The sequence below is a fragment of the Palaemon carinicauda genome, chromosome 28 (assembly GCF_036898095.1).
Source record: "Palaemon carinicauda isolate YSFRI2023 chromosome 28, ASM3689809v2, whole genome shotgun sequence".
Classification (NCBI taxonomy): Eukaryota; Metazoa; Arthropoda; class Malacostraca; order Decapoda; family Palaemonidae; genus Palaemon; species Palaemon carinicauda.
The window spans coordinates 58,414,173-58,440,038 of NC_090752.1; the positions used below are offsets into that span (position 1 = coordinate 58,414,173).

The following is a 25,866-nucleotide window of genomic DNA, read 5'->3' on the forward strand; positions in this document are numbered from 1 at the left end:
GGAAAAGCTTCAGGTCTCTCCTTCAAGGCAAAGTGGTGGAGGTGAACTCGGACAACACCACGGCTTTGGCGTACATCTCCAAGCAAGGAGGGACCTACTCTCTGACGTTGTACGAGATCGCAAGGGACCTCCTCACCTGGTCAAAAGGTCTAAACATATCACTAGTAACGAGGTTCATCCAAGGCAACTTGAATGTCATGGCAGATTGTCTCAGTCGGAAGGGACAAATAATTCCAACAGAATGGACCCTCCACAAGGATGTATGCAAGAGACTTTGGGCCACCTGGGGCCAGCCAACCATAGATCTCTTCTCAACCTCGATGACCAAGAGGCTCCCAATATTTTGCTCACCAATCCCGGACCCAGCAGCAGTTCATATAGATGCCTTTCTCCTAGATTGGTCACATCTAGATCTGTATGCATTCCCTCCGTTCAAGATTGTCAACAAGGTACTGCAGAAGTTCGCCTCTCACGAAGGGACAAGGTTGACGCTAGTTGCTCCCCTCTGGCCCGCGAGAGAATGGTTCACCGAGGTACTTCGATGGCTAGTAGACGTTCCCAGAACACTTCCCCTAAGGGTGGACCTTCTACGTCAGCCACACGTAAAGAAGGTACACCAAGGCCTCCACGCTCTTCGTCTGACTGCCTTCAGACTATCGAAAGACTCTCGAGAGCTAGAGGCTTTTCGAAGGAGGCAGCCAGAGCGATTGCTAGAGCAAGGAGAACATCCACCCTTAGAGTCTACCAATCGAAGTGGGAAATCTTCCGAAACTGGTGCAAGTCAGTATTCGTATCCTCGACCAGTACCTCTGTAACTCAAATAGCTGACTTCCTCTTATATCTGAGGAAAGAACGATCTCTTTCAGCTCCCACTATCAAGGGTTACAGAAGCATGTTGGCTTCAGTCTTCCGTCACAGAGGCTTAGATCTTTCCAACAATAAAGATCTACAGGACCTCCTTAAGTCTTTTGAGACCACGAAGGAGCGTCGTTTGGTTACACGTGGTTGGAATTTAGACGTGGTACTAAGATTCCTTATGTCAGACAGGTTCGAGCCGCTACAATCAGCCTCCCTGAAAGATCTCACCTTAAAGACTCTTTTCCTGGTATGCTTAGCCACAGCTAAAAGAGTCAGTGAGATTCATGCCTTCAGCAAGAACATCGGATTCTCATCTGAAACGGCTACATGTTCTCTACAACTTGGTTTTCTAGCCAAAAACGAGCTGCCTTCTCGACCTTGGCCAAAATCGTTAGATATTCCAAGCTTATCGTATGGTTGGAAATGAACTAGAAAGAGTCTTATGCCCTGTAAGAGCTCTTAAGTTCCATTTAAAACGAACTAAACCTTTACGAGGCCCGTCTGAAGCTTTATGGTGTTCAGTTAAGAAACCATCTTTGCCTATGTCAAAGAATGCTTTATCCTATTTTATCAGACTGTTAATACGAGAAGCTCATTCCCATCTGAATGAGGAAGACCAAGCTTTGCTGAAGGTAAGGACACACGAAGTTAGAGCTGTCGCAACTTCCGTGGCCTTTAAACAAAATAGATCTCTGCGAAGTATAATCGACGCAACCTATTGGAAAAGCAAGTCAGTGTTCGCGTCTTTTTATCTTAAGGATGTCCAGTCTCTTTACGAGAACTGCTACACTCTGGGACCATTCGTAGCAGCGAGTGCAGTAGTGGGTGAGGGCTCAACCACTACAATTCCCTAATTCCACAACCTTTTTAATCTTTCTCTTGAAATGTTTTTATTATTGTTTTTGGGTTGTCCGGAAGGCTAAGAAGCCTTTCGCATCCTAGTTGATTTGGCGGGTGGTCAAAGTCATTTCTTGAGAAGCGCCTAGATTAGAGGTTTTGATGAGGTCCTTTAGTATGGGTTGCAACCCTTGATATTTCAGCTCCTAGGGGTCGCTCAGCATCCTAAGAGGATCGCGAGGCTCCGTAAGGAAGACGTACTTAAAAAGGCAGAGTAATTGTTCAAGTCGACTTCCTTACCAGGTACCTATTTATTTTGTTTAGTTATTTTGATAACTTCTAAAATGAAATAAAAATTCTTAGCTCATATGATGTAAACATATTTTGCTGGTCTCTACCCACCCCCCTGGGTGTGAATCAGCTATTATAATCACCGGCTAAGTTAAATATTGAAAAATGTTATTTTGATAATAAAATAGATTTTTTAATATACTTACCCGGTGATTATAAATTAAAGGACCCTCCCTTCCTCCCCAATAGAGACACAGTGGACCGAGGAGAAAATTGAGTTCTTTGTTTACAATGAGTAATGGGTATCTGAACGACAGATGGCGCTGTTGAGTACACCCCCTACCTGTGTAGCGATCGCTGGCGAATTTTTCCGTAGAGTTTTTCTGTCGAGCAACAGAGTTGCAGCTATTATAATCACCGGGTAAGTATATTCAAAAATTTATTTTATTATCAAAATAACATTTTTCATTACAAATCGTTTTCAGCAAAGATTTTCTACTTTTAATATTGGCAGTTGAGTAATAAAGAATCATGTAATCCTAAGTACTGCTCAGTATATAGCACCAGTTTAACTGAGAGAGGAGAATTTATACCCACACCTCAAGATGACACAGTGATTGTATCACAGCAATTTTATTCTATTTCAGCCTATCAAATTCCGCTTTACTTTTGCTTAGTGACAGAAACTGTCAAGGATTACAAATTATAATGATGTCATTCTGGCATTTAACCCTTTTACTCCTAGGTTATTTGGAACTTTGAAACCCTTAACCCCCAGGGGTTATTTTTTTTTTCAAGCACATTTTGCAGTATATTTTTTTAAACTGCTCTAACAGCCTTAATTTTCATCATAGAGAGGTCAGGTTGGTCTCATTCTCTTGGAAAATGCCTGAAGTTTCTGACAAAATTATCAAAAATATGCAAAATAAAATGTAAATAGCAATTTTTTGCAAGGACGTACCGGTACGTCCAGGGGGGTAAAGGGATGAGTTTTGTGAAACGTACCATTACGTAATTTGGAGGTAGAAGGGTTAACTTGCTAAGTGAAAAAGACCTAGGATAATGCCCTTCTTCAGACTGAAAACCTTCTACAGTTACCTGAACATAACAGGATTTCTCTTGCTTGAGGGTACACTCGGGCACTCTATTCTATAGTATTTATCTTCCTTATTTCATTTATAGTTTATATTTGAAAGGTTTATTTTAATGTTGTTACTGTTGTCGAAAGATTTTATTGTTTATTACTGCTCTTGTAGTTTATTTATTTTCCTATTTCCTTTCCTCACTGGGCTATTTTCCCTGCTGTAGCCCTTGGGCTTATAGCATCCAGCTTTTCCTACAAGGTTTATAACTTAGCAAGTAATAATAATAATAATAATAATAATCATGTCTAGTAGCTCCAACTGTATCAGATGGGGAAGTTGACTTGGGACTGGGGACCAGTCTTTGGCCTTTCTTTGCTGAACAAGTTTGTTTATCAAACTCTGTTTATCAGAGATGGTGAGTACTATGCAGTCTGCTATTTGAGAGGAAGACTTCATGGTCTTAGTGAACCCATTGATCAGTGCTATAGAAAGTACCTACACCTATGGAGTCAAGCCACCTTAGGTGTGTGGTCCTTTGAAAAAGTCTCATAGGTGCGCCCCATATGAGCTATTGAGATGAGCGTTGGACAAAGATCAGACTCTCTACAAGGTTTTTAGGCTAAACGTAGCATCGGACAACGATCAGGATCTTTACTCGGTCTTTCAGCTAAGGGTAGCATCGGATAAAGATCAGACTCTTTACTTGGTCTTTCGGCTAAGAGTAGCATCGGATAAAGATCAGACTCTCTACTTGCTCTTTCGAATAAGAGTAGCATCGGAAAAAGATCAGGCTCTCTTCTTGGTCTTTCGCATAAGAGTAGCATCGGAAAAAGATCAGGCTCTCTACGTGGTCTTTCGGATAAGAGTAGCATCGGAAAAAGATCAGGCTCTCTACGTGGTCTTTCGGATAAGAGTAGCATCGGAAAAAGATCAGGCTCTCTTCTTGGTCTTTCGGATAAGAGTAGCATCGGAAAAAGATCAGGCTCTCTTCTTGGTCTTTCGGATAAGAGTAGCATCGGAAAAAGATCAGGCTCTCTTCTTGGTCTTTCGGATAAGAGTAGCATCGGAAAAAGATCAGGCTCTCTACGTGGTCTTTCGGATAAGAGTAGCATCGGAAAAAGATCAGGCTCTCTTCTTGGTCTTTCGGATAAGAGTAGCATCGGAAAAAGATCAGGCTCTCTACGTGGTCTTTCGGATAAGAGTAGCATCGGAAAAAGATCAGGCTCTCTACTTGGTCTTTCGGATAAGAGTAGCATCGGAAAAAGATCAGGCTCTCTACGTGGTCTTTCGGATAAGAGTAGCATCGGAAAAAGATCAGGCTCTCTTCTTGGTCTTTCGGATAAGAGTAGCATCGGAAAAAGATCAGGCTCTCTTCTTGGTCTTTCGGATAAGAGTAGCATCGGAAAAAGATCAGGCTCTCTACGTGGTCTTTCGGATAAGAGTAGCATCGGAAAAAGATCAGGCTCTCTACTTGGTCTTTCGGATAAGAGTAGCATCGGAAAAAGATCAGGCTCTCTACTTGGTCTTTCGGCTAAGGGTAGCATCGGAAAAAGATCAGGCTCTCTACTTGGTCTTTCGGATAAGAGTAGCATCGGAAAAAGATCAGGCTCTCTTCTTGGTCTTTCGGATAAGAGTAGCATCGGAAAAAGATCAGGCTCTCTTCTTGGTCTTTCGGATAAGAGTAGCATCGGAAAAAGATCAGGCTCTCTACGTGGTCTTTCGGATAAGAGTAGCATCGGAAAAAGATCAGATTTTCTACTTGGTCTTTCGGATAAGAGTAGCATCGGAAAAAGATCAGGCTCTCTACTTGGTCTTTCGGCTAAGGGTAGCATCGGAAAAAGATCAGGCTCTCTACTTGGTCTTTCGGATAAGAGTAGCATCGGAAAAAGATCAGGCTCTCTACGTGGTCTTTCGGCTAAGGGTAGCATCGGAAAAAGATCAGATTTTCTACTTGGTCTTTCGGCTAAGGTAGCATCGGATAAGGATCAGGCTCTCTACTGGTCTTTCCGGCTAAGGGTAGCATCAGACAAAGATCAGACTCTCTGCTTGGTCTTTCAGCTAAGAGTAGCATCAGATAATGATTAGACTCTGTACTTGGTCTTTTGGCTAAGAATAGCATCGGATAAAGATTAGACTCTCTACTTGGTCTTTCGGCTAAGAGTAACATCGGATAAAGATCAGACTCCCTACTTGGTCTTTCAGCTAAGAGTAGCATCATATAAAGATTAGACTCTCTACTTGGTCTAAGGGTAGCATCGGGTAAAGATTAGACTCTCTACTTGGTCTTTCGACTAAGAGTAACATCGGATAAAGATCAGACTCTCTACTAGGTCTTTCAGCTAAGAGTAGCATCAGATAAAGATTAGACTCTCTACTTGGTCTTTCAGCTAAGGGTAGCATGGGATAAAGATCAGACTCTCTACTTGGTCTTTCAGCTAAGGGTAGCATGGGATAAAGATTAGACTCTCTACTTGGTCTTTCGGGTAAGAGTAGCATCGGATAAAGATTAGACCCTCTGCTTGGTCTTTCGGCTAAGGGTAGCATCGGATAGAGATTAGACTCTCTACTTGGTCTTTCAGCTAAAGGTAGCATCGTAAAAAGATCAGACTCTCTACTTGGTCTTTCGGCTAAGGGTAGCATCGGATAAAGATCAGACTCTCTTATTTGGTCTTTCGGCTAAGTAGCATTGGATAAAGATTAGACTCTCTACTTGGTCTTTCAGCTAAGGGTAGCATGGGATAAAGATTAGACCCTCTGCTTGGTCTTTCGGCTAAGGGTAGCATCGGATAAAGATTAGACTCTCTACTTGGTCTTTCAGCCATCCTTATCATCAGCAAAGCGAGCTAGCAAGCTTTTGACATCTCGAATGTTACTAGTCATTCCAAAGGATGGAGGGAGGTCTCCTTTGCTAGTTCCTGAATTCGTGGTCAAGACCCAGCTGTCCGTGATACCAGGTTCCAGTCCTTCATCTTTTCTCAGGAGGCATCTAGAGGTCATTAAAATGACTGGCTCCTTTGTCCTGCAGTGGGTACACGGTGATTTTGGCCTGAGCTCCAAAGACTCTTCTTAACACTAGTAGGATAAAGAAAAAGATACCTACGAACTGTGTCCTTTCAAGCTTCGTGAGACCGTTAATTGCTCCCATTCACACCAGTAAAGGTGTTGGAGCTCCAACCCAGGCAAGGGGTCATAAAGTTAGTGATATAGGGTCCTCCCTAGGCAGGAGTGTGTTGTTATATTATTATTATTGCTTGCTAAGCTACAACCCTCGTTGGAAAAGCAGGATGCTATAAGCCCAGGGGCTTCAACAGGGAATATAGCCCCGTAAGGAAAGGAAACAAGGAAAAATAAAATATTTTTAGAACAGTAACATTGAAATAAATATCTCCTATATAAACTATAAAAACTTTAGCAAAACAAGAAGAGAAAAAAAAGATAGAAAAGTATGCCCGAGTGTACCCTCAAGCAAGAGAACTCCAACCCAAGACAGTGGAAGACCATGGTACATAGGCTATGACAATACCCAAGACTAGAGAACAATGGTTTGATTTTGGAGTGTCATTCTTCTAGAAGAGCTGCTTACCATATCTAAAGAGTCTCCTCTACCCTTACCAAGAGGAAAGTGGCCACTGAACAATTACAGTGCAGTAGTGAACCCTTTGTGTGAAGAGGAACTGTTTGGTAATCTCAGCGTTGTCAGGTTTATGAGGACAGAGAATATGTAAAGAATAGGCCAGACTATTCGGTATATGTGTAGGCAAAGGAAAAATTAACCATAACCAGAGAGAAGAATCCAATGTAGTACTGTCTGGCCAGTCAAAGGACCCCATAACTCTCTAGCGTTAGTATATCAATGGGTGACTGGTGCCCTGGCCAACCTACTACTGTACCTGTTAACGCAGATTTCCTTTACTACCCACTACCTGCAGGAATATACCCTCAAGTCCTTTGGCAACTTTATTCTTAGGCCTCTGGTGGTTACTCAACAGGTTGTGGAGCCAGCCTAACTCTCTCACGAGACAAGTTGCATCTCGTCCAAGATGGCAGTTTTGATGTAAATCTAAATTGAAAGGTAGAATTACTATCTTTCTAAACTTCATTTTTTCCTCCCTCTTGGGGGTGCAGTGGTCATGGCTGCTATAAGCTGAACCAAATGTCAGATGCAGGGGAGCTTCATAACCTAGCAACCTGTCAAGAAGTAATTCTTCCGCCCTCCCAGTGGGAGGATAGACAGAATGTATGTAAATCTATTTTTTAATGTGTATACATTCAGACATACTGTATCCTATACATACAAAGACATGGGTTTTTATTCAACCGATCACCATTTACTCTTGGTATGAGCCTAATGATGTCTCGTAGGATTTTTATACAGGAGAGGGGGTTCCCAGCCCCCTCGTCCCGTCCCTTTTAGTCGCCTCTTACGACACGCAGGGATAACGTTGGCGCTATTCTAATCTTTATATGCCCCCGCGGCCACAGGGGGCTGAAGGAACGTAGAGAGTAGAGGTCCCCTTTTTGTTTTGTTTCATTGTTGATGTCGGCTACCCCCCAAAATTGGGGGAAGTGCCTTTAGTATATGTATGATGAGCCTAACTTAGTGCCTGTGACATTTCCATGCCCAGACCATTAGAAAGATGGCAGGAGTCATCACCTTAGCTCCTATATAGGACCAGGTGCTCTAACATCTCCCTGGAAAATTAAACCAGCTAGATTCTAGTTCATAGGGTCTCCCCCACCCCATGACAAGTTGCTTATTAAAGAACGATGGTTTGTCTTAATTTAGGAGTAAATCACAAATATTTTTAGTACAGTAGTTTGTATTTTTCCTAAATATATAAACTGAATAGCGCCAACTTTATCCCTGCGTGTCGTAAGAGGCGACTAAAAGGGACGGGACGAGGGGGCTGGGAACCCCCTCTCCTGTAAAAGTATCCTGTGAGACAGCAACAAAGAGATGGAGCTGGGGGGAGAGTGACTGCTCCCCGCACTCTAGTTTTGGGGTGTTTGAATGTGCGTGGATGTAGTACGATAGAGAGTAAAAGATGTGAGATTGGAAGTATGTTTAGAAGTAGAAGGATGGATGTATTGGCCTTGTGTGAGACAAAGATGAAAGGAAAGGGTGAAGTGATGTTTGGTGAAATGTCTGGTAGAGTGTCTGGGATTGAAAGGGGAAGAGCGAGAGAAGGTGTGGCTTTATTGCTGAGTGAATGGATGACAGGTAAAGTAGTGGAATGGAAGGAGATATCATCTAGGTTAATGTGGGTAAGGGTTAGGTTGGGTAGGGAATGTTGGGCGTTTGTCAGTGCGTATGGGCCAGGTAGTGAGAAAAGTGAAGAAGAGCGGAATGAGTTTTGGAATGAATTAACTAGGTGTGTAGAAGGACTGGGTAGAAGGAATTATGCAGTTGTTATGGGTGACTTAAATGCTAGAGTGGGTGCTGGAGAGGTAGAAGGTGTCATTGGGAAGTATGGCGTACCAGGTGAAAATGAGAGTGGTGAGAGACTGGTAGATATGTGTGTTGAACAAGAGATGGTAATAAGTGCTAGCTTTTTTAAGAAGAAAGATAAAAATAAGTATACATGGGTAAGAGTGGCAAATGGAAGAGTAGTAGAAAGGGCATTAATGGATTATGTGTTGATAACTAAAAGAATGTTTGGAAGATTGAAAGACGTGCACGTGTTTAGGGGTATGGCTAACGGTATGTCTGATCATATTTTGGTGGAAGGAAAATTGGTTGTAGCAAAAGAGTGGGGGAATAGAGTAGGTGGATGTAAAAGGGAGCTAGTGAGGGTTGAAGAGCTAATGAAACCTGGGGTAAAAAGTAAATATCAGGAAAGGTTGAAAATGGCATATGACGAGGTGAGAGTAAGAGAAACTGGTAATTTAGAGGAGGAGTGGAAGTTAGCAAAAGAAAATTTTGTTGGGATTGCAAGTGATGTATGTGGCAAGAAGGTTGTTGGAGGCAGCATGAGGAAGGGCAGTGAATGGTGGAATGAAGGAGTGAAGGTAAAAGTGGAAGAGAAAAAGAGGGCTTTTGAAGAATGGCTGCAGAGTAATAGTATAGAGAAGTATGAAAAATATAGAGAGAAAAAGGTGGAAGTAAAGCGCAAGGTACGTGAGGCAAAGAGGGCAGCTGACCTGAGGTGGGGTCAGGGACTGGGTCAGTCATATGAAGAGAATAAGAAGAAGTTTTGGAAAGAAGTGAAGAGAGTAAGAAAGGCCGGCACAAGAATTGAAGAGACAGTGAAAGATGGAAATGGAAGGTTGTCAAAAGGAGAGGAGGCAAGGAAAAGGTGGGCGGAATATTTTGAAAGTTTGCTGAATGTTGAGGATGATAGGGAGGCAGAGATTATTGCTGTTGCAGGTGTTGAGGTGCCAGTGATGGGAGATGAGAATGAGAGAGAGATTACGATAGAGGAAGTGAGGAGAGCACTAGATGAAACGAGAGTAGGAAAAGCATCTGGTATGGATGGTGTGAAAGCTGAGATGTTGAAGGAAGGGGGTGTGACTGTAATTGAATGGTTGGTGAGATTGTTTAATGTGTGTTTTGTGTTGTCAATGGTACCAGTAGATTGGGTCTGTGCATGTATTGTACCACTATATAAGGGTAAGGGAGATGTGCATGAGTGTTGTAATTCAAGAGGTATTAGTTTGTTGAGTGTAGTTGGAAAAGTGTATGGTAGAGTACTGATTAATAGGATTAAGGATAAAACAGAGAATGCAATCTGGGAAGTACAGGGGGGTTTTAGAAGAGGTAGGGGTTGTATGAATCAGATTTTTACAGATATGCAAGAAATATTTAGCAAAAGGTAAGGAGGTGTATGTTGCGTTTATGGATCTGGAGAAAGCATATGATAGAGTTGATAGGGAAGCAATGGGGAATGTGATGGGGTTATATGGAGTTGGTGGAAGGTTGTTGCAAGCAGTGAAAAGTTTCTACAAAGGTAGTAAAGCATGTGTTAGAATAGGAAATGAAGTGAGCGATTGGTTTCCGGTGAGAGTGGGGCTGAGACAGGGATGTGTGATGTCGCCGTGGTTGTTTAACTTGTATGTTGATGGAGTGGTGAGAGAGGTGAATGCTCGAGGGCTTGGACGAGGATTAAAACTGGTAGACGAGAATGATCATGAATGGGAGGTAAATCAGTTGTTGTTTGCGGATGATACTGTACTGGTAGCAGACACAGAAGAGAAGCTTGACCGACTAGTGACAGAATTTGGAAGGGTGTGTGAGAGAAGGAAGTTGAGAGTTAATGTGGGTAAGAGTAAGGTTATGAGATGTACGAGAAGGGAAGGTGGTGCAAGGTTGAATGTCATGTTGAATGGAGAGTTATTTGAGGAGGTGGATCAGTTTAAGTACTTGGGGTCTGTTGTTGCAGCAAATGGTGGAGTGGAAGCAGATGTACGTCAGAGAGTGAATGAAGGTTGCAAAGTGTTGGGGGCAGTTAAGGGAGTAGTAAAAAATAGAGGGTTGGGCATGAATGTAAAGAGAGTTCTATATGAGAAAGTGATTGTACCAACTGTGATGTATGGATCGGAGTTGTGGGGAATGAAAGTGATGGAGAGACAGAAATTGAATGTGTTTGAGATGAAGTGTCTGAGGAGTATGGCTGGTGTATCTCGAGTAGATAGGGTCAGGAACAAGGTGGTGAGGGTGAGAACGGGTGTAAGAAATGAGTTAGCGGCTAGAGTGGATATGAATGTGTTGAGGTGGTTTGGCCATGTTGAGAGAATGGAGAATGGCTGTCTGCTAAAGAAGGTGATGAATGCAAGAGTTGATGGGAGAAGTACAAGAGGAAGGCCAAGGTTTGGGTGGATGGATGGTGTGAAGAAAGCTCTGGGTGATAGGAGGATAGATGTGAGAGAGGCAAGAGAGCGTGGTAGAAATAGGAATGAATGGCGAGCGATTGTGACGCAGTTCCGGTAGGCCCTGCTGCTTCCTCCGGTGCCTTAGATGACCGCGGAGGTAGCAGCAGTAGGGGACTCAGCAGTATGAAGCTTCATCTGTGGTGGAAATGTGGGAGGTTGGGCTGTGGCACCCTAGCAGTACCAGCTGAACTCGGCTGAGTCCCTGGTTAGGCTGGAGGAACATAGAGAGTAGAGGTCCCCTTTTTGTTTTGTTCTTGTTGATGTCGGCTACCCCCCAAAATTGGGGGAAGTGCCTTTGGTATATGTATGTATGTATGTATAAACTGGAATTCTTGCAAGTCCTAGACCTAAGGTCAAAAGTGAGTGTCTAGCTGACTGATAGGTGGGTTAGGCTTCCCTGCCACATGCCGATAATTATAAGTATCTTGTTAAATTTTAGTGGCCTTTCCAGCATCACTGAAGTCAGACAGTACTTTTATTAAAGGACTTGGATTTGTGTAGCTAGGAAAAATACAAATTACTGTACTTTAGAAATTTATGATTTTTTAATAATAATTTGTTCCATAACATATGGAAAGTATAAATGAATTTAAATTGATCACAGCAATAATGATTCCCAGAAGTTGGTGGTTCTATCTTCATTTTAATCAGTTAGAAAGTGTGCCGAATGAGTTCTAAGATTTATAAACTATGCAAGATTTTATTCCATTGATATTCAGATAACTAGAAACCCCACATTAAATGTTGACACTATCTTTGTAAATCTATGTCAAGTGAGATCATGAAAAGTGCAATCATATACAGTAAAATTTATACGTTTTTGTTCATAGAATGGAAATCACATAATTTACTGCTTATGCCCCACACCTCCATTTATTGGCACACAATACTAATTAGCTTTCTTAGTGAGTGATGTGTTAACCTCCCCCCACCCCTGTACCCGGTATTATTTACTGGGTATCCTTCTCCCTGTCTCTTGTATTAGTTCAAGTAAACTTTTCTGCAGTAGTTTTCTTGAATGGCAGATCTGAGTGTAATTGCCACATCACTAGAGTACAAGTAAGAACTCTGCTCTTAATCGTGTCTGTATCAAGTGGATATTAAATTATGATAAAAGGTTTGTATGAATGGAACTTGTTTATTCAGTATTTCATGCAAAATATCTGGACTGTCTCCAGGTTCGGGTGCTATATGTGCAGCCTATGAGTATGGAAATGCTAACGTGCCGCTACTTCATGTCTGGTCGCTGTAAATTTTCAGAAGATTCTTGTCGTTTTTCCCATGGGAAAATTGTAGAAGTTTCTGACATCAGAAAATACAGGTATCTACTGCCAGAGACACCCTTTACTCTTTTTAGGATTAGGATGTATATTCAGTACCATTTTACAAATGCAATACCCAATGTTTTACACATTTTTATATTTCTCATGTAGAAAAGTAGACCATTTTAAATGGGCTCACTTACTGAATTATCCATTTTTTTATATAATTTATTTAATCATTTAATTTTACCTTTAGAAACTGTGTTTGCAAGCCTAAAGAGTCGGGTATCGCAGTTGTGTAAACTAGTAATTTTAAATTTTAAATATTTAACTTAGCCGGTGAATATATAGCTGCAACTCTGTTGCTCGACAGACAAACTCTACGGAAAAAACTCGCTAGCGATCGCTATACAGGTTGCGGGTGTGCCCAACAGCGCCATCTGTCGACCAGATACCCAGCTCTTATGTAAACAAAGACTCAATTTTCTCTCTGTCGAGGTGTCGACAAGACGTACTTTACTCGCTGTTGCTAAACTGGAGTTTTTCACATCTTATTGGTGAAGTACTATATTCTGGTTTTGAGCTTTCGCTGTGCAGGGTTTTTCTCCAAACAAATCCTTGAACTCTTTTTTTGTAATGGATTCATTGTTGATGACTTAGATCGTTTTTGGAATTTTCCCTTGACCAATTCAAAATGGCTGATCCTTCACAAGTTCCCAAATTTAGGAAATGCAATGCTAGGGACTGTTCTAGGCGTCTTCCGAAGGCTTCTATCGACCCTCACACTGTTTGTTCCAATTGTAGGGGTAAAACCTGTCAATTGGAAGATCGGTGTGAGGAGTGCGTGGGCCTTTCGGAATTCGATTTTATCAAATTCGAAAAGTACACTCGTAGGCTAGAGAGAGATAGAATTAGGAGAAGTTCTTCTCGATCTATTGATGTATCCTCTCCTCATGCCCCACAACCTATTCCTTCCCCTGTAGTGGTTGTTCCTAACCCCCCTACTAGCACTCAGGAACCATCGATGGCTGACATGATGCGTGCCATCCAGGCTCTGGGTGAGAGAGTTGAGTCCCTTGCAAGTGACCGCAATCAGCTCATGGCGGATGTTAAGGAGCTTAAGTGCCAAAGTGCAGTGGGAAGTGCTAAAGTGCCAAGTGATAGTGTTGTGAACAGTGTTGCGCTTGAGGGTTCGTCTGTTCGTGCCTGTCGTCCTCCTAGTCCGGGACCTCTTGCAAGCTCCCAAGTCCAGGGGAGAAGCAATGTCGTACGACGAATGGATTCGAGAGGCTTTAATCAGCGAACAGACATTCCCTCCATGGTATCGGGCGTATCTACCCAAGATCGCCCCTACCTACCTAAGACGAGAGAGCCCATTTATACCTCGTCGTCTGAAGGTGTTTCTCGCAAGAAACCTTGGACCAAGGTCTCACGACCTTTAAAACGTAAATCGGTCCCTTCAGCACAAGTCCAACGTCCCGGTTGTAGTCACTGGGTCAGTTCGGACTCGTTGCCGTCATCTGATGACTGCTCACCGCCTAAGAGAGGCAAAGCGGTACCGCTTCAGACCCTAACACCGTCTGTCGCCGCACCTGCTCCCATAGACCCTAAATGGGCTTTACTGCAAGACATGCAGTCCAAGCTTACGTCTCTAATGCAGGACTTTCATGCGGAGAAGGTTGCTGCCGTACCAGCAGCGAGTGCAGTAACTAGCCTACAACCTTCTAAGCGATCGGTTGTGCGTCCTGTGGACACTGAGGTAACCTTCTCACGTACACCAGTTGAGGGAGTTCCTCCACCGATGCGTTCCAGTGTGGGCTGCCAGCCGCATGTTGACGTTAAGCGACGCACGGAAGTGGGTGTTGACATTCTGGACGTTCAACAACCTTCAGAGTTGACTTGTTTTGACGCGGTGCGTCAACCTCCGCAACCCAGTGTGGTTTCCACTGCGCAACCCAGTCAGTCTAGACAGTCTCGGGTAGACGCTGTGCGTCCTCGCGCTACCATGGTTGTTGACAGCTCACAGACTGTGCAGCAGGTCCATGACGTTGCGTCCGGCTCAGTCACGCATGCACCAGTACGACCGGACTCAGCGAACCAGCCGTTACCCACTCCGTTGCCGTTTCCTCATCAGTTCTCGGATGAGGAACTTTCTGATGACGATGTTGCTGCACATCAAGATGAACAACAATCAGAACTGGACGAGCCTAAGTCTACTCAACCCTCTTTGGACTTTAGAAAAGTTTTGGCTATTTTCAAAGAGCTGTTTCCTGACCAGTTTGTTTCTGTGGCTCCTCGTTCTCCGCCTTCAGAGTTTGTCTTAGGCATGCCTTCTACCGCACCTGCCTTTACTAGACTCGTCCTCGCACGCTCGTCCAAGAGAGCTTTGCGGGTGATAGGAGACTGGTTAGAGTCCAAGAAGAGTTTAGGGAAGACAGCATTTGCTTTTCCCCCTGCTAGACTCTCTTCTAGATCGAGCGTCTGGTATGCTACGGGAGAAGTTCTCGGCTTGGGAGTTCCTGCCTCTGCCCAGGGCGACTTCTCAAGTCTTGTAGACTCTCCCCGCCGCCTTGCCATGAGACGCTCAAAGATTTGTTGGTCATCATCGGACCTGGACCATCTTATGAAAGGAATCTTTAGGGCTTTTGAAGTCTTTAACTTCTTAGACTGGTGCCTAGGAGCCCTAAGCAGGAAGATCTCTTCGACAGATAAAGAGACTTCTTTGCTCATTATGTCCTGCATGGACAAGGCCGTCCGTGATGGGTCCAATGAGCTTGCTGCCTCATTTGTGTCCGGAGTCCTGAAAAAGCGAGAATCTCTCTGCTCATTCCTTTCTGCTGGAGTTACACCGTGCCAGAGATCTGAGCTTTTCTTTGCTCCTCTTTCCAAGTGCCTGTTTCCAGAAGTCCTGATAAAGGAAATAGCCGCTTCGTTAGTGCAGAAGGACACTCACGATCTTGTTGCGTCTTCAGCTCGCAAAGCTCCCCCTTTGCCTACATTATCAGCTAGACCGAGGATGGACACTCCAGCGTCTCGCTTTATTCCGCCCTTTCGTGGCAGAGCCTCCAGCAGAGGAGGTGCTCGTGCCGAAGGGAAGCGAGGGAAGAGGAAAGGATCCAAGTCCTCTAAGGGCAGAGTCTGACTGCCCTCAACTTCAGACAGCAGTGGGAGCCAGACTCAAGAACTTCTGGCAAGCCTGGGAGAAGAGAGGCGCAGATGCACAATCTGTGAAGTGGCTCAGAGAGGGGTACAAGATCCCGTTTGTACGAAAACCCCCTCTAGCGACGTCTCCCATCGATCTCTCTCCCAGGTACAGAGAGGAAGAAAAGAGACAAGCCCTGAAACTGGAAGTGTCTCTTTTGCTAAAGAAGGGAGCGGTGGTCAAGGTCTCGGACCTTCAATCACCGGGATTCTACAACCGCCTCTTCTTGGTTTCAAAGAAGACAGGAGGGTGGAGGCCGGTGCTAGACGTCAGTGCTCTGAATGTCTTTGTCACAAAGACGAAGTTCTCCATGGAGACCACAAAGTCAGTCTTAGCAGCGGTCAGAAGGGAAGACTGGATGGTCTCCCTAGACCTAAGGGACGCCTACTTCCACGTCCCCATCCACTCAGACTCCCAACCTTTTCTGAGATTCGTTTTCGAAAAGGTGGTCTACCAGTTTCGGGCCCTGTGCTTTGGCCTAAGCACAGCTCCTCTCGTGTTTACGAGGCTGATGAGGAATGTAGCCAAATTCCTCCATTTATCGGACATCCAAGCCTCCCTTTATTTGGACGACTGGCTTCTCAGAGCCTCTTCCAGTCGTCGCTGTCTGAAGGATCTCAAGTGGACTCTAGATCTGACCAAGGAATTGGGACTCCTAGTCAATTTGGAAAAGTCGCAACTGGTCCCATCCCAAACTATTGTGTATTTAGGGATGGAGATTCACAGTCAAGCTTTTCGGGCTTTTCCGTCGGCCCCCAGAATAAGTCAAGCCCTGTTATTCATCCAGAACATGCTGAAGAAGGAACGCTGCTCAGTCAGGCTGTGGATGAGTCTGGTAGGGACGCTATCACCCCTGGAACAATTTGTGTCATTAGGAAGACTACACCTCCGTCCGCTTCAATACCATCTAGCTTTTCATTGGAAAAAGGACAAGACGCTAGAAGCGGTCTCGATCCCGATTTCCGAAAAGATGAAGTCTTGTCTGACTTGGTGGAAGGACAATATCAACTTGAGAGAGGGTCTTCCCCTGGCTGTTCAGACTCCCAACCACGTTCTCTTCTCGGACGCATCGGACGTGGGCTGGGGCGCGACATTAGACGGTCGGGAATGCTCAGGGCTGTGGAACTCGAGTCAGAGGAACATGCATATCAACTGCAAGGAGCTGTTGGCAGTACATCTGGCCTTGAAAAGCTTCAAGTCTCCCCTTCGAGGCAAAGTGGTGGAAGTAAACTCAGACAACACCACTGCCTTGGCGTACATCTCCAAGCAAGGAGGGACCCACTCACTGACGTTGTACGAGATCGCAAGGGACCTCCTCATCTGGTCAAAAGGTCAAGACATCTCACTAGTAACGAGGTTCATCCAAGGCAACTTGAATGTCATAGCAGATTGTCTCAGTCTGAAAGGGCAAGTAATTCCAACAGAATGGACCCTCCACAAGGATGTGTGCAAGAGACTTTGGTCCACTTGGGGCCAGCCAACCATAGATATCTTTGCAACCTCGCTGACCAAGAGACTTCCAATCTATTGCTCCCCAGTCCCGGACCCAGCAGCAATACATATAGATGCCTTTCTCCTAGATTGGTCACATCTAGATCTCTACGCATTCCCACCGTTCAAGATTGTCAACAAGGTACTGCAGAAGTTCGCCTCTCACGAAGGGACAAGGTTGACGCTAGTTGCTCCCCTCTGGCCCGCGAGAGAATGGTTCACCGAGGTACTTCGATGGTTAGTAGACGTTCCCAGAAGTCTTCCTCTAAGGGTGGACCTTCTACGTCAGCCACACGTAAAGAAGGTACACCAAAGCCTCCTCAGTCTTCGTCTGACTGCCTTCAGACTATCGAAAGACTCTCGAGAGCTAGAGGCTTTTCGAAGGAGGCAGCCAGTGCGATTGCCAGAGCAAGGAGAGCATCCACCATTAGACTCTACCAATCGAAGTGGGAAGTCTTCCGAGACTGGTGCAAGTCAGTTTCGGTATCCTCGACCAGTACCTCTGTAGCTCAAATAGCTGACTTTCTCTTATACCTGAGAAAAGGACGATCCCTTTCAGCTCCCACTATCAAGGGCTACAGAAGCATGTTGGCATCGGTCTTCCGGCATAGAGGCTTAGATCTTTCCAACAATAAAGATCTTCAAGACCTCCTTAAGTCTTTTGAGACCACTAAGGAGCGTCGTTTGGTTACACCTGGTTGGAATTTAGACGTGGTACTAAGATTCCTCATGTCAGACAGGTTGGAGCCGTTACAATCAGCCTCTTTGAAAGATCTCACTCTAAAGACACTTTTCCTAGTATGCTTAGCATCAGCTAAAAGAGTCAGTGAGATTCATGCCTTCAGCAAGAACATCGGATTTTCATCAGAAAAAGCCACATGTTTGCTACAACTTGGTTTTCTAGCCAAAAATGAGCTGCCTTCTCGACCTTGGCCTAAATCGTTTGATATTCCCAGCTTATCGGAGATTGTAGGCAATGAACTAGAAAGAGTCTTATGACCTGTGAGAGCTCTTAAGTTCTATTTAAAGCGCACTAAACCTTTACGAGGCCAATCTGAAGCTTTATGGTGTTCAGTTAAGAAACCATCTTTGCCTATGTCAAAGAATGCTTTATCCTACTTTATCAGACTGTTAATACGAGAAGCTCATTCACATCTGAGTGAGGAAGACCAAGCTTTGCTTAAGGTGAAGACGCACGAAGTTAGAGCTGTTGCAACTTCCGTGGCCTTTAAGCAAAATAGATCTCTGCGAAGTATAATGGACGCAACCTATTGGAGAAGCAAGTCAGTGTTCGCGTCTTTTTATCTAAAGGATGTCCAGTCTCTTTACGAGGACTGAAGCATGTTGGCATCGGTCTTCCAGCATAGAGGCTTAGATCTTTCCTACAATAAAGATCTTCAAGACCTCCTTAAGTCTTTTGAGACCACTAAGGAGCGTCGTTTGGTTACACCTGGTTGGAATTTAGACGTGGTACTAAGATTCCTCATGTCAGACAGGTTTGAGCCGCTACAATCAGCCTCTTTGAAAGATCTCACTCTAAAGACACTTTTCCTAGTATGCTTAGCATCAGCTAAAAGAGTCAGTGAGATTCATGCCTTCAGCAAGAACATCGGATTTTCATCAGAAAAAGCCACATGTTTGCTACAACTTGGTTTTCTAGCCAAAAATGAGCTGCCTTCTCGACCTTGGCCTAAATCGTTTGATATTCCCAGCTTATCGGAGATTGTAGGCAATGAACTAGAAAGAGTCTTATGCCCTGTGAGAGCTCTTAAGTTCTATTTAAAGCGCACTAAACCTTTACGAGGCCAATCTGAAGCTTTATGGTGTTCAGTTAAGAAACCATCTTTGCCTATGTCAAAGAATGCTTTATCCTACTTTATCAGACTGTTAATACGAGAAGCTCATTCACATCTGAGTGAGGAAGACCAAGCTTTGCTTAAGGTGAAGACGCACGAAGTTAGAGCTGTTGCAACTTCCGTGGCCTTTAAGCAAAATAGATCTCTGCGAAGTATAATGGACGCAACCTATTGGAGAAGCAAGTCAGTGTTCGCGTCTTTTTATCTAAAGGATGTCCAGTCTCTTTACGAGGACTGAAGCATGTTGGCATCGGTCTTCCGGCATAGAGGCTTAGATCTTTCCAACAATAAAGATCTTCAAGACCTCCTTAAGTCTTTTGAGACCACTAAGGAGCGTCGTTTGGTTACACCTGGTTGGAATTTAGACGTGGTACTAAGATTCCTCATGTCAGACAGGTTTGAGCCGCTACAATCAGCCTCTTTGAAAGATCTCACTCTAAAGACACTTTTCCTAGTATGCTTAGCATCAGCTAAAAGAGTCAGTGAGATTCATGCCTTCAGCAAGAACATCGGATTTTCATCAGAAAAAGCCACATGTTCGCTACAACTTGGTTTTCTAGCCAAAAATGAGCTGCCTTCTCGACCTTGGCCTAAATCGTTTGATATTCCCAGCTTATCGGAGATTGTAGGCAATGAACTAGAAAGAGTCTTATGCCCTGTGAGAGCTCTTAAGTTCTATTTAAAGCGCACTAAACCTTTACGAGGCCAATCTGAAGCTTTATGGTGTTCAGTTAAGAAACCATCTTTGCCTATGTCAAAGAATGCTTTATCCTACTTTATCAGACTGTTAATACGAGAAGCTCATTCACATCTGAGTGAGGAAGACCAAGCTTTGCTTAAGGTGAAGACGCACGAAGTTAGAGCTGTTGCAACTTCCGTGGCCTTTAAGCAAAATAGATCTCTGCGAAGTATAATGGACGCAACCTATTGGAGAAGCAAGTCAGTGTTCGCGTCTTTTTATCTAAAGGATGTCCAGTCTCTTTACGAGGACTGCTACACACTGGGACCATTTGTAGCAGCGAGTGCAGTAGTGGGTGAGGGCTCAACCACTACAATTCCCTAATTCCATACCCTTTTAATCTTTCTCTTGAAATGTTTTTAATGTTGTTTTTATGGGTTGTCCGGAAGGCTAAGAAGCCTTTCGCATCCTGGTTGATTTGGCGGGTGGTCAAAGTCATTTCTTGAGAGCGCCTAGATTAGGGGTTTAATGAGGTCCTGTTGTATGGGTTGCAACCCTTGATACTTCAGCTCCTAGGGGTCGATCAGCATCCTAAGAGGATCGCGAGGCTCCGTAAGGAAGACGTACTTAAAAGGCAGAGTAATTGTTCAAGTCGACTTCCTTACCAGGTACCTATTTATTTTGTTTTTGTTATTTTGATAACTTCTAAATGAAATAAAAAACTCTTAGCTCATAAAATGTAAACATATATTACTGGTCTCTACCCACCATCCTGGGTGTGAATCAGCTATATATTCACCGGCTAAGTTAAATATTTAAAAATGATATTTTGATTTTAAAATAAATTTTTTAATATACTTACCCGGTGAATATATAAATTAAATGACCCTCCCTTCCTCCCCAATAGAGACGCAGTGGGACGAGGAGAAAATTGAGTCTTTGTTTACATAAGAGCTGGGTATCTGGTCGACAGATGGCGCTGTTGGGCACACCCGCAACCTGTATAGCGATCGCTGGCGAGTTTTTTCCGTAGAGTTTGTCTGTCGAGCAACAGAGTTGCAGCTATATATTCACCGGGTAAGTATATTCAAAAATTTATTTTATAATTAAAATATCATTATTTAACTTAGCCGGTGAATATATAATAGCTGCTACTCAGCGGCTCGACAGAAAAACACACTCAAAAACTCGCGAGCGATCGCTATGAAGGTTGCGGGTGTGCCCACCAGCGCCACTATCGGCCAGATACCACTCTTGCATGTAAACAAACCCTTCAATTCTTCTCTGTCGACGTTGACGACAAGACGTATCAATACTCGCTGTAGAACCTGGAGTTTTCTCAACATATTTGGTGAAGTACTTCATTTTGGTTTGAGCTTTCGCAGTGCAGGTGTTTTATCTTCATCTTAAATCTTGAACTCGTTTTTGGATAGATTTAATTTTTGATGACAAGAGAGAGAGTATGGACTTTCTTTGACTTTTAAATGGCCGACCCTTCCCTTAGACGGAAGTGTGTTTTAGGCTTTTAGCAATTATCTTATCACGTTATAAATTAATTATAGATTTTCCTCTATATATTTTATATCTCAACCGCCTTTATTAGGCCTCTTCGATTAGCTTTCCATTTATAATAAACATCAAAATAAATTTTAATGATTTGTTTATATGCGACCTTTCCTGAGAGTAGGCGGTCCTAACTTTGAAACCGAAGTTAAATAACGTTGAGCCCTTTTCAATCGTAAATAACTTTTACAGAGCTAATGATTTAAAACTTATTAAATGAAATATTTTTAATAAATATTTTATGATAGTTTTTTTCTTTGAATAGTCTTCGTACTGTTTCAAAGATGAACTAACGTTTAGTTTATTTATGCTACGCAGTTTGCGCTCTATCGTTTCGATAGAGAGAGAGAGTTTCACGATTTCACTTTGCAGAAAGAGTAAATCGAGTCTGACGTTTTGTTCTTTTTTCTTTCAAAGCTTAAATGTTTTAAAGACTATTTTAAAGGAACTTTTTAATTGAAAAACCTTTCAGTTTTTTCCTTTGTTCAAATAACCTGTTTATTGACGAAAGGTAAGTGGGCTCTTCTCTTCCGTGCGAAATCAAGAGAGAGAGAGAGAGAGAGAGATAGAGACGGAGAGAGAGAGAGAGGAGAGAGAACGTTCCGATCTTTATCTCGTCCCAAGCGAGTAACATTGTTCTCGAGTTACTCTCGTCCCTAGTGTCTGTACGGGGAGAAAGGATAAAACGTTTTTAGTTTTCTATTCTCGTCCCAAGGCACTGTACGGTGAGAGATTGAAAACGTAGTTTTGAATGAACTAGTGTTTAGTCTCTTCCCCAGCCACTGATCTTTTTATCTTAAAATATGTTTACTGTTTTTTTTTTTTTTTTTTTTTTTTTGCCGGTATTAATGTGCTTACATTATACGACTGATTTTGCAATTATAACCTTTTGATGAGGGTAGAATTGCGTGCTTCAGGTAGAAATCAGTTTTATTCATACCTAATGTGAATTGTTAAAAAATTCGATTTCAGTGAAATAAGTGCAAAACAGAAAATCGTAGTGATAAAGTGATATTGCGCAAAGTGTTATCAGTGTTGCGACCGAGGGTTCGTCTGTTCGTGCCTGTCGTTCGCCTAGTCCGGGACCTCTTGCAAGCTCCCAAGCCCAGGGGAGAAGTAATGTCGTACGACTTATGGGTTCGAGAGGCCTTGATCAGCGAACAGACGTTCCCTCTATGGTATCAGGCGTATCTCACCAAGATCACCCCTACCATAAGGCGAGAGAGACGTTTTCTCCTCGTCATCCGAAGGCTTTTCGCATAAGAAACCGTGGAACAAGGTTTCGAGGCCCTTTAAGCGAAAGTCAGTCCTTTCAGGACAGGTCCAGCGTCCTGGTTTTAACTATTAGGACAGCTCTGACCCTATGCAGTCATCGGAAGACTGCTCGCCGCCTAAACAAAAGCATAACACAGACTCCGAGAGTCTTTTTGTAGGCAAGGTTTTGCAGTCACAGATGTTACCCTCGTCTCTTACCGCAACCATTCCAGTTGATCCTAAATGGGTTGTAAGGCAAGACATGCAGAATAAGCTTGCCTCCCTTATGGAAGACTATTCTGCCGATAAGTCCGTTGAGCCTAGCCGTTTATCTCATCGAGATCCTGGCCTTCAGCCACCCAAACGTTCCTTTGTGCGTCCTGTTGACGTTGGCGTAGCCAAGTCACGTCAGTCAGGTTGTTTAGAACCACACTCGATGCGGTCTCGTGTGGATTTTCAGCCGCATTTGGACATTAGGCCACTTGCTGATGCTCCTGTTGACGTTCAGGACGTTCGCCAACCATCGGAGTTGACTTGTTTTGACGCTGAGCGTCAACCTCCGCATTCTAGAGTTGTTTTGACTGCTCAGACTAGGCGGTCAAAGCAGTCTCGAGTGGACGCTGTGCGTCCTCACGCACCTGTTGTTGTTGACAGTTCACAGACTGTCAAGCAGTTACATGATGTTGCATCCTAGTCCGCTACTAATGCACCAGTGCGTGTGGACTCTGCTTGTAAAGCATTGCCACCACGGTAGGTCTCTCCCTTGCTTGAGACTCGGCTATTGTCGGACAAGGTTCCTTCAGGTGAGGAAGTTGTTGTTCCCCCTCCTACTGATATTCCCTTGAGGACTCTGTCAGACGGAGAGGAGCCTAAAGCTGCTTAGCCCTCTATGGACTTTAAATAAATCATACTGATTTTTAAGGATCTTTGTCCGGATCTTTTTGTTACTGCTGCTCCTCGTTCGCCTAAACGTCAGAGTTTACACTAGGCCTAGCTACTTCGAAGCCGTTGTTTTATAAGCTAGTGCTCTCTCGCTCTTCTAAGAGAGCTTTACGTTTGCTAAGCGACTGGTTTATCACCAGGAGGAGTTTGGGGGAGACAGCCTTTGCTTTCCCTACTTTTAAGCTGGCTTATTGAGCGAGAGTCTGATATGACACTCATAGACTCTCCCTGGCGCCTGGCCATGAGACGCTCCAAGATTTTATGGTCGACTTCAGAGCTAGACCATCTCCTGTTAGGAGTCTTTTTTCGAGCGTTTGAAGTTTTGCTTACAATTATGTCATGCATAAACAAGGCTTTCAGGGATGGCTCCAATGATCTGACAGCCACGTTCTCTGCAGGAACAAGTTCCTCAGGGATGGCTCCAATGATCTGGCAGCCATGTTCACTGCAGGAGTACGTAAGAGGCAAGTGCGCTCAATGGGTTCATTGTCAAGACAAACTTCACGATGAAGTCTACCAGGCTGTCTTGACAGCATTAATGGAAGGCATACTTCCACATCCCTATACACCCGGATTCCCAATCGTTTCTGAGGTTTGTTTACAGGAATGTGCGGTACCAGTTTCGAGCCCTGTGCTTTGGCCTCAGTCCTGCTCCTCTCGTGTTTACAAGGCTCATGAGGAATGTGGCAAAATCCCTCCATCTATCGGGGATCCGAGCCTCCCTGTACTTGGACGACTGGCTTCTCAGAGCATCGTCCAGTCTTCGCTGTCTGCAGGATCTGCATTGGACGTTGAGTCTGGCCAGGGAGTTGGGACTTTTGGTCAACCTGAAAGTCCCTACTGATCCCATCCCAGATTATTCTATATTTGGGGATGGAGATTCGCAGTCCAGTCTTTTTTTTTCGGGCTTTTCCGTCTGCCACCGATTAGAACAAGCCCTGCTCGAAGTCCAACTAATGCTGAAAAGATAACGTTTGTTCAGTCAGGAGTTGGAACAATCTCGTAGGGACTCTCTCATCCCTGGAGCAGTTTGTCTCACTAGGGAGACTACACCTTCTGCCTTTCCGGTTCCATCTAGCCTCTCACTAGAACTAGGACAAGACGTTAGAGACGGTATCATTCCCAGTCTCCGAACCGGTGAAGGCATGCCTGAAATGGTGGGACAGCAATATCAGTCTGAGAGAGGGACTATCCCTAGCAGTCAAGAACCCAAACCACGTGTTGTTCTCAGACGCGTCGGATTTGGGTTGGGGTGCGACCCTGGACGGTCGGGAATGCTCGGGTCTGTGGACCTCAAGTCAGAAGAGCATGCACATCAACGGCAAGGAGCTATTAGCAGTCCACTTGGCCTTGATGATATTCGAAAGCTTCTTCGAAACTAAGTGGTAGAGGTCAACTCAGACAACACCACAGCTTTGGCGTACATCTCCTAACAAGGAGGCACACACTCCTTCACGCTGCTCGAGATCGCAAGGGACCTTCTCTTATGGTCAAGAATTCGAGGCATCTCCCTGTTGACGAGATTCATCCAGGGGACTTGAACGTCTTGGCAGACTGTCTCAGTCAGAGGGGTCAGGTGATACCCACGGAATGGACCCTCCACAAGGACGTGGGCAACAGTCTTTGGGCTACTTAGGGTCAACCCACCATAGACCTCTTTGCCTCCTCGTTGACCAAAAGGTTACCAATCTATTGCTCTCCAGTCCTAGATACAGAAGCAATCTACATAGACGCGTTTCTACTGGATTGGTCTCTTCTGGACTTATATGCATTCCCACCACTCAAGATAGTCAACAAGGTACTGCAGAAGTTCGCCTCTCACGAAGGGACAAGATTGACGTTGGTTGCTACCCTCTGGCCCGCGAGAGAGTGGTTCACCGAGGTACTTCAATGGCTGGTAGACTTTCCAAGAAGTCTTCCTCTAAGGGTAGATCTGTTACGTCAGCCCCACGTAAAGAATATCCATCAAAGCCTCCCCGCTCTTCGTCTGACTTCCTTCAGACTATCGAAAGACTCTCAAGAGCTAGAGGCTTTTCGAAGGAGGCAGCCAGTGCGATTGCAAGAGCTAGGAGTGCTTCTACCATTAGAGTATACCAGTCGAAGTGGAAAGTCTTTCGAGACTGGTGCAAGTCAGCATCTGTGTCCTCGTCCAGTACCTCTGTAGCCCAAATCGCAGATTTTCTTTTACATCTGAGAAAGGTTCGCTCCCTTTCAGCTCCCACGATTAAGGGCTACAGGAGCATATTGGCTTCGGTCTTTCGACATAGAGGCTTAGATCTTTCCAACAATAAAGATCTCCAAGATCTCCTTAAGTCTTTCGAGACCTCTAAGGAATGTCGATTGGCAACTCCTGGATGGAACTTAGACGTGGTCCTAAGGTTCCTCATGTCAGACAGGTTTGAGCCATTACATTCAGGCTCCCTGAAGGATCTCACCCTCAAGACACTTTTCCTAGTGTGCTTGGCTTCGGCTAAAAGGGTCAGTGAACTTCATGCCTTCAGTAAGAACATCGGCTTTTCTACAGAAAAAAGCCACTTGTTCACTTCAACTTGGTTTCCTGGCCAAAAATGAACTGCCTTCTCGTCCTTGGCCTAAATCTTTTGATATTCCTTGCTTATCAGAGATAGTAGGCAACGAACTGGAAAGAGTATTATGTCCTGTTAGAGCTCTTAAGTTC

The 25,866-nt window shown here is 44.2% G+C and overlaps 1 protein-coding gene across 3 annotated transcripts in view; it reads left to right on the forward strand.

The window, feature by feature from the left end:
- LOC137621616 (zinc finger CCCH-type with G patch domain-containing protein-like) overlaps positions 1 to 25,866 on the forward strand; it is a 97,756-nt gene that overhangs the window by 24,988 nt on the left and 46,902 nt on the right. For all 3 annotated transcript variants that reach the window (XM_068352051.1, XM_068352050.1, XM_068352052.1), the window contains one exon: positions 12,119 to 12,261. In XM_068352051.1, the coding sequence (XP_068208152.1) occupies positions 12,119 to 12,261 (143 nt within the window). The remainder of the gene's footprint in view (positions 1 to 12,118; positions 12,262 to 25,866) is intronic.